The sequence below is a fragment of the Adiantum capillus-veneris genome, chromosome 6 (assembly GCF_014529385.1).
Source record: "Adiantum capillus-veneris isolate H3 chromosome 6, ASM1452938v2, whole genome shotgun sequence".
In the NCBI taxonomy this organism is placed as follows: domain Eukaryota; kingdom Viridiplantae; phylum Streptophyta; class Polypodiopsida; order Polypodiales; family Pteridaceae; genus Adiantum; species Adiantum capillus-veneris.
The window spans coordinates 157,825,837-157,833,514 of NC_140936.1; the positions used below are offsets into that span (position 1 = coordinate 157,825,837).

The 7,678-nt window shown below is 45.2% G+C and overlaps 2 protein-coding genes across 2 annotated transcripts; one reads left to right on the top strand and one right to left on the bottom strand.

Annotated features, from left to right (window-relative positions):
* Positions 1-1,994: 1,994 nt before the first annotated feature.
* Positions 1,995-5,462, top strand: LOC147456577 (pentatricopeptide repeat-containing protein At2g39620-like). The gene has a single exon (XM_086515010.1). The coding sequence runs from the start codon at positions 2,057-2,059 to the stop codon at positions 4,484-4,486; it is 2,430 nt and encodes an 809-aa protein (XP_086371136.1). The 5' UTR covers positions 1,995-2,056; the 3' UTR covers positions 4,487-5,462.
* A 195-nt stretch (positions 5,463-5,657) lies between these two features.
* Positions 5,658-7,339, bottom strand: LOC147456578 (uncharacterized). The gene has a single exon (XM_086515011.1). It carries the CDS (start codon positions 6,163-6,165, stop codon positions 5,824-5,826), a length of 342 nt encoding a protein of 113 aa, XP_086371137.1. The 5' UTR covers positions 6,166-7,339; the 3' UTR covers positions 5,658-5,823.
* Between the last annotated feature and the right edge of the window lie 339 nt (positions 7,340-7,678).

The window sequence follows — 7,678 nt, forward strand, 5'->3', positions numbered from 1 at the left end:
ACCTACTCATTTTTGTTTTGATTTTTTCAAGCACCCACTCAAATCTTTGCTTGTGAGTTACATCCACCCCAAGGGGGCTCCCAGATGTCTAAAGATATTCCCTTTTGTGACAATCTCCCCCGACCAGACAGAAGGGTCAAATGAGTCATTTTTCGATAGGGAGGTCAAGGTCAGCGTTGACTTCTCTATATTACACTGGGACTCCGAAGCTACTGCGAATATTTGTACAATCTCCAGAGCTTTTCTAATGACCTAGGGGGGCACGCCTTCAAGAAGAGGAGAGAATCGTCTGCAAAAAGTTTTGCTAGGAGTTGGCTATTTCCAGGTAAGGCAAGGCCTTGCAACTCTCCTCATTCAGCACTAGCTTCAAGCATCGTGATTAGAGGATGTGATCCTATGGCAAAAAGTAGGGGGGCCAGTGGGCATCCCTGCTTAACAGACCTTTTGACCTCAAAAGAGCCCACAATTCTATCATTGAAGAGGAGCTCTGACTGGCTTCCAGCCCCCATTACACGTACTAGCTGACATAGGCGAGGCCCAAAGCCAGAGCTTCCATGACGGCTTCTATATATGTCCATGTTATTCTGTCATAAGCTTTGTCCAGGTCCAACTGTAGCAGAATGCACTCCTGCTTTGTGACAGTTGCGTATTCGATGCCCACCATTGCTGCCAAGATGTTATCGTAAATGGACCTTCCTTTGATGAACCCATGTTGATGGGGAGAGATGATCTTGGTTAGTAAGGGGGCTAGTATGAGGGCTACTGCTTTAGCTATGCCACCGACATCATCGTCATACTAATTAATACTAATTACTTATTTTGTAGCTATACTATCTACACTAATTATAAATTACTAGGGTTTTTACCCAACACATGGTTGCATTTGTAGGCAAGGGGAGCTAAAAACCTCCACTTTTTCCCCATTGTGGCAGTAATGAAGCCCACTATCACACACGCTTCACAAATGATGTAGCTAGCTCTCTCTCTCTCTCTCTCTCTCTCTCTCTCTCTCTCTCTCTCTCTTTTGTCACTGTAGATAGCACTATAGCAGCATCGCTGAAGGTGGCAATAGTTTCACTCCTATTTTCCAAAGACAAGGACATGATTGTGAAGCAAGTACCGTGCCCTTACGATTGATCCCCCTTGCTCAAAGCAACTTGTGCCTTGTCCCATAGCCAACACCTTGCTGACGATCAAACACTGAGGGTCTTTTGTTTCTATTGCAAGATCTTGTAATTTACTTGTGCCGCACATACTTTTGCTAGCGCATACAACATTCACACACGTAATTATGGTGATGTAACCGAGATGTCCAAAGTCAGACAAACGGGTGCTCCGTTGTACACAGGTTGAAACTCCCTTTGCATTTATCCTGCCAAGAGGCAATGCCAACAAATTATGGTGACATAACCGATGATAAGATACTACGGGTTTGTGATTACACCAAGTGGCTTCATCCTCTAGCTTCATTTAATATAGGGAAATTACCAATATACCCCTCTAATTTGTGGAAATTTCTAAATACCCCTCTAATTTCAAAAAATCCCAAAATACCCTTGTATCTAGTTTAGTTTGATTGTTCATGATTCTCTAATCTTTATACTTTTTTGACAATAGAGATCCGTTTTTGAGTGCTTAGCATGTAACTTGTCACAAAGTTACCTCCCAAAAAAAGACAATTATTTCTAAAAATATGCAGCAATTAATCTCCAAAGCCTCCATAACCAGCTCAAATTCTAGTTTTAGTATCTTGTATTGATAGACAATTGGTCTTCTTATGAAAAGCTACAATTTTTTTTTGTCTTTGGAGAAATTTACTCTCACAACCAGGGGTGTCTTGGGAGTTTCGAAAATTTGAAGGGCATTTTGGGAATTTATGACAAAATATGAGGGGTATACTGGGAATTTTTGAAATTTGAGGGGGAATTTCCACAAATTGGAGGGGTATTTTGGTAATTTTCCCTTTCATTTAAGAAGAAGGCCATATCATAGGCCAACGAAGTAGTGATGAAGGTAGTGACATAAGCGTGACATCCTAAGCCTCCCTACAGTTTAGATGTGCCTGTTGTTGTGCATCAGCTCAGCGTCTACAGACCAACTTGGACATCAAAAAACTAGGCAGGATGGAGTGTTGTCACATGGCTGCCATTGGGTTCCAGAGCGGCAACCATTCAGAGTACTGCAACCACCATCGAACCCACAGAAAGTTGCGAATGGATATTTGCGTGTGGATAAGACAAACAAGCAGGCTACAGAATCACATGAAACTCTTCCTGTGGCGCAAGTCGAAGAGAAGGCACAAGAGGAGTTGTGGACTTCCAGCCAGTGCATTCATCAGAATCCCAAGGAAAAGATTGAGGGCCGCATCTCGGTCTTAGGCATGCTGAAGGTGTGTGAGCAGCAGAAGGATCTGCATAGTGGCAGCAATATACACGTTGATCTCATCAAATCTGGCTTTCTTGAGAAAGATATCTTTGTTGGCAGTGCCTTGATCAATATGTACGCAAAATGTGGTGCACTCGCAAAGGCACATGAAGTGTTTGATGCTCTTCCACTTAGGAACATAGTTTCTTGGAATGCGCTCATCTCAGGATATGCCCAACATGGGCATGGTCAGCAAGCGCTTACTTGCTTTGAACAGTTGGAACTCGAGGGCCTTTCTCCAAACGCAGTTACATTTTCCTCCATTTTGAAAGCCTGTAGCAATATAGGAGCTATTAAAGAGGGGCAGAAAGTACATTGTCAAATTCTCAGAGATGGGCTCGTGGAAAAAGACATTATTGTTGGCACTGGGCTGGTAGATATGTATTGCAAATGTGGCTTGCTTGCAAGAGCAGAGTCTGTGTTTCATGAGCTTAGATCCTGGAACGTTATTTCCTGGAATGTCCTAATTTTGGGGTATGCCCAATATGGATACTGTGAGGAAGCATTGAGCTGCTTTGAACTAATGAAAGCTAGGGGCTTTTGTCCAGATTCAGCTACCATGGTGTGCACCCTGAAAGCTTGTACCACCATAGGGGCATCTGACAAAGCCCAAGAAATACATTCCAACATCGTGAAAGAAGGTATAGAAGGTAGAGATATTGTGGCTACTCATGCATTGATCAATATGTATGCAAAGTGTGGTTATCTTACAAAAGCAGAACATTTGTTTCAGGACCTCCCAGTATGGGATTTGCCTTCATGCACTGCTCTGATTTCAGGTTATGCTCAACATGACCATGGCAAGGAAGCAATGGGTTGTTTTGAATGGATGCAAAGCACAGGGATCTCCCCTGATGCTGTTACTTTTTCTTGCATTTTGAAAGCTTGCGGAGGCATTGGGACCATAGATAAGGGAGTACAAATTCATGCTCAAATCAGTAATAATAATTTGTTAGAGGGGAATACTGTTGTTGGAACAGCATTGGTTGACATGTATGCCAAGTTTGGCATGCTAGAAAAATCACAAGAAATGTTCAACAAGCTGCCCTTTCAGGATGTTGTCGCATGGAATGCACTAATAAATGGATATACTCAACATGGGCATGGTGAAGAAGCATTGCTCTGCTACCAAAGAATGCAACTTGAGCATCTCTCACCCGATGCGGTTACCTTCTCTTGCTGCTTGAAAGCTTGTGGCATCTTAGGAGATGCCTTTGCAGGCCAGGAAATACACCATGATGTAGTTAGAAAGGGATTTTCCGAGAAGAAAATTACAGTTGCCAATGCATTAATAGACATGTATGCCAAGTGCGGGCTACTTGCCGAAGCTCAAGATGTATTTGACAGGCTCTCCAACCGTGATACAATCTCTTGGGGTGCTTTTATAGCAGGATATGTGCAGCATGATCGCTATGAGGAAGCAATTGTCTGTTTTGATAAGATGCAAAATGACGGTCAGTCTCCTGATGCATGCACATATGTTAGCGTCATTAAAGCCTGTGGCAGCATAGGGGCAGCAGATAAGGGCCAAGAAATACATTCTCAGATTGTTGGAGATGACTTGGTGGAAATTGACGTGGTTGTGTCCACTGCATTGGTAGATATGTATGCCAAGTGTGGAAGGCTTTTAGAGGCACAAGACATGTTCGATGATGCCTCCATTTGTGATTTGATTTTGTTTAATGCACTGGTTTCGGGATATGCCCAGTTTGGGAAGGTTAAAATTGGACTTAACACTCTTGCTAAGATGTTAAAGAAAGGAGTAGAGCCAGATTTAGTTACGTGTATCGCCATGCTTACTATGTTTAACCATAGTGGCCTATTGGAGGAAGGACAGCAGTTCTTTGAGACTATGAGTGGAGGCTATGGCCTAATTCCAACTGTGGAGCATGAGATTTGCATGGTTGATCTCTTTGGCCGGGCAGGACTGTTGGAAATAGCAGTGACTATGATGCAAAAGATGCAATCTTTTCCGAATCTTACAGCATGGCATGCTTTATTCGGTGCTTGTAGTAAATGGGAACATATGGAGCTGGGGAGATGGGCCTTAGAATACACCTGACAATTTTGCAACAAAGGTTCCTAACATACGTCGGCTGTGTAATGATTATGCTTTGAAATCAGGCAAGACCAGATTGAAGACTTGAAGATATTGTACATTGGCTTCAGTAAGCAAGAAACAACCTGAAAGAATCTGAGTGAAGGGTTTTATGAATTCCTTGTGAACTATCCCGAGTCCACTGGAGATGAGGACGCCTTTTAACACAGCCAATGCCAACAATGTGAAATGTTAACGTTGAAGTTTGCTTTTAATGCCATCAAATTGTGTTACATTAGAGACATAAATGGCTGTCATGGTTTTTAATTGCTGAGTGGTTCTTGGGCAGTGAAGTTGGCCTTCGAGGGACATAAACAGTTTCCTTCCCCTCAGGTAGAGGGATGTTCAGTAAGAGATGGTACAATTGATCTTTGGCAGCAAGGCATTGGGAAACCAATTGCTTGCAGGTTCATGGGTAAAAATGTGCATATGAAGCAAAGTTGCTTTATGCATTTTATGGGGACATGAGAGCACAGTGGGCAGCCTGAGGTCGTGCTATGTTCACCACAATCCTGGAAATTCTCAGGAGGTCTGTATACTTTTCTAGTTGTAAATTGGAATGCATACAGTTTAAAAGATTGCTGTCAGCATAGGTATTGCGAGATGATGCATTTTGCCAAAGATGTGCTTGCGATGCAAGTGGTTGGCAAAATCTTCATCTGTGACAACTGGTTGATGTGGCGCATGCTGACATGACAATCTGCTGACACAGTCATACGAATGGCAGTGCGAAATCCAGCACGATTCACACACAGATCACAGGCTGTACGAATCTGATGATGTGGCGGAATTACTCTGCAAGCTCTATTTGAAGTTGCTTTTGGGGCTCAATAAGAGGCCAAGGCGTCAGTTGTAACTTCACATTATGTGAGTGGTCTCATTCGATGATTCTGCACACAGTCGTTGATCAATAAAATAAGAAACTGCTGCCAGGGATGCCTATTTGGGGGCGATACTCTTTGAGAGGAACTTAGTCTTTCCCATGTCTTTTCCAGAATCCGAGTGTGACATGTCTCTGGTAAGTTGCATTCGAGTGTATCAGTGGTTTCCCACTTGGTAAGTGGTGCTTGCTGATTATGGTGTAGGGAATGGCCTTGCAGTGGCCATTCCTTGAAATAATGGGCGACCCCATGGCGACCGGCGGAGGCCGGGAGCCATGGTGGAAGCGCATTATTTCAGGAATGGCCACTGCAGGGCCATTCCCGGCCGTCAATGGTCGTGGGAGAGGGGGGCCAACACACTGACCTGCAGAGGGTACAGTCACGAAGCAAAGGGTACAGTCACGAAGCAGTGAAGCCTGATCAATGCACTGAGAGCAGATGAGGGTGCAGTTGGGAGAGTGCAGACAATGCGATTCCAGGCGAGAGTCTCAGATTCCAGCCCCGCTGATGTGTCAGCACAGCATGCGATTCCACCTGCTGAGTTGGAGCTCGGTCATTGGCTGCAGGCTGCTCAAATTCTGCCAGCTGATGTGGCATGCATCGCATGCTTGCACAACTACAGTCTGCAAAATAAAGTGCAGCAGTCAAACGGCTCAGATGCACTGCCCCCCTCCCCACGACCTTGACGGTGGTATCAGAGCTCAAAAGTTTGCTTTTCCAGCTGGTCCTCCATATGCTACAGACTTGCAACTGGAAAGTCATGGAGTCTGAAGGTGTAGGAAAAGCACCTCTAGTGTACTTTCCCCATAGTGGGAGCAGTTATTACGGAGGTCCTTTCCCAGCCATCAAGAGTCCACATGCCTGGAGGGGGGGGCGCACGGGATATCAGTCCGCTTGCTGACGCGTTAGGTTGACACTGGCAGCGAGAGCAGGGAAATAATCTTATTCTGGATGCTGTTATTGTCGCCATCGTTGTTTCCAGCTACTGATATGTCACATGTAGATGAACTTTACGCTTGCACACTTTTCGGCTGCTGACTTGGCAGTGATGAGATTATTGTCAGGATTGGACAGGCTGAAAGGGTAGGGAATGGTCCCTTGCTGACCATTCCCAGGAATCCAGGCGACTGCATGGCGACCGGCGGAGGCCGAGAGCCGTGCGGGAGCGTGGATTCCGGGTGAATGGTCTGCAAGGGACCATTCCTGGCCGTCAAGTGTCGGGAGGAGGGGGGCCAACACACTGCGCTATCCACTGAGGAGCTGCACCCTGTCTCTCAACATTAGAGCTCCTGCACTACCATTTGTCAGAGCTGCACTCTGTCCTCTGTCCTGCACTATCATCCGTCAGAACTGCACTCTCTCCTGGACTCCATTGTCCTTTCAATGCAGACACATTACGTGTGTTGTGGTGGCAGCACCTCGTCCCATTACAGCTGCTGACCTGCCAGTACGTCATTCGATGGTCCAGCTTTGGAATTTCAAGTGCTGACGTGCTGCAGATCTAGCGGTTGCAGCGCTGATACGCTCCCTCAATCCCATTCCGTCTGCTGACTGGGGAGCATCTGATTGGAGGAGCAACGTGTGGATTCTGCATGCTGACATGGTGCTGATCTGACGGTTGCAGCAACCATTTCTGCGCAGGAAAATGGTGGAGATGGACGATACGGACAGCACGCCCCTTGACTCCCGACCTTGACGGAGCAAGGCAGTGGAGGTGGGTATTCATGAGGCCTTGGTCTCCTTAGAGCTAGTTCACATGAGAGGCTAACCAACAACTTGATTTTGTGAGTTCTCATGGAAGGTATCTAAAAACGTGAGAGAGTGGGAGAGATTTCTTTTTTCAGGAAAATGAATGGGAAAAGTAAGTGAGAGAATGAGAGAGAGAGAAGTGGAAAACAAGTTTGTCTTGTCCCCCATTTAATGAAAAACACTTTTTTCTCTTTGTCTTCACTTGTGGTTGCCATCTTGCTCCACCCCTTGGGCATGGAGCCGTTTGGGAACTTGTTGGCAAAATGTTGCCAATTATTTAGTGGAAACACTCCATGTGAAACCAAAAAATTGGCAACATATTGCCAACATTTTGAAAATCAAACCGTCATGTGAACTGGCTCTTAATTCGTGCTCATTTTATCAGTGAGCAAGGCAATTATGGAGGCATGCATTCATGAGGACTTGCTCTCCTTAATTCATGCTCATTTCATCAGTGAGACGGGACAGATTTAGCCATACTATGCACCATCGTGCATTTCTCCCACGGACCACGCTAGCTTTTACT

What these genes read in the sequence shown, in the direction of transcription:
- LOC147456578 (XM_086515011.1), bottom strand. Translation starts at nt 6,165, where the DNA reads ATGACTTTCCAGTTGCAAGTCTGTAGCATATGGAGGACCAGCTGGAAA.
- LOC147456577 (XM_086515010.1), top strand. Translation starts at nt 2,057, where the DNA reads ATGTGCCTGTTGTTGTGCATCAGCTCAGCGTCTACAGACCAACTTGGA.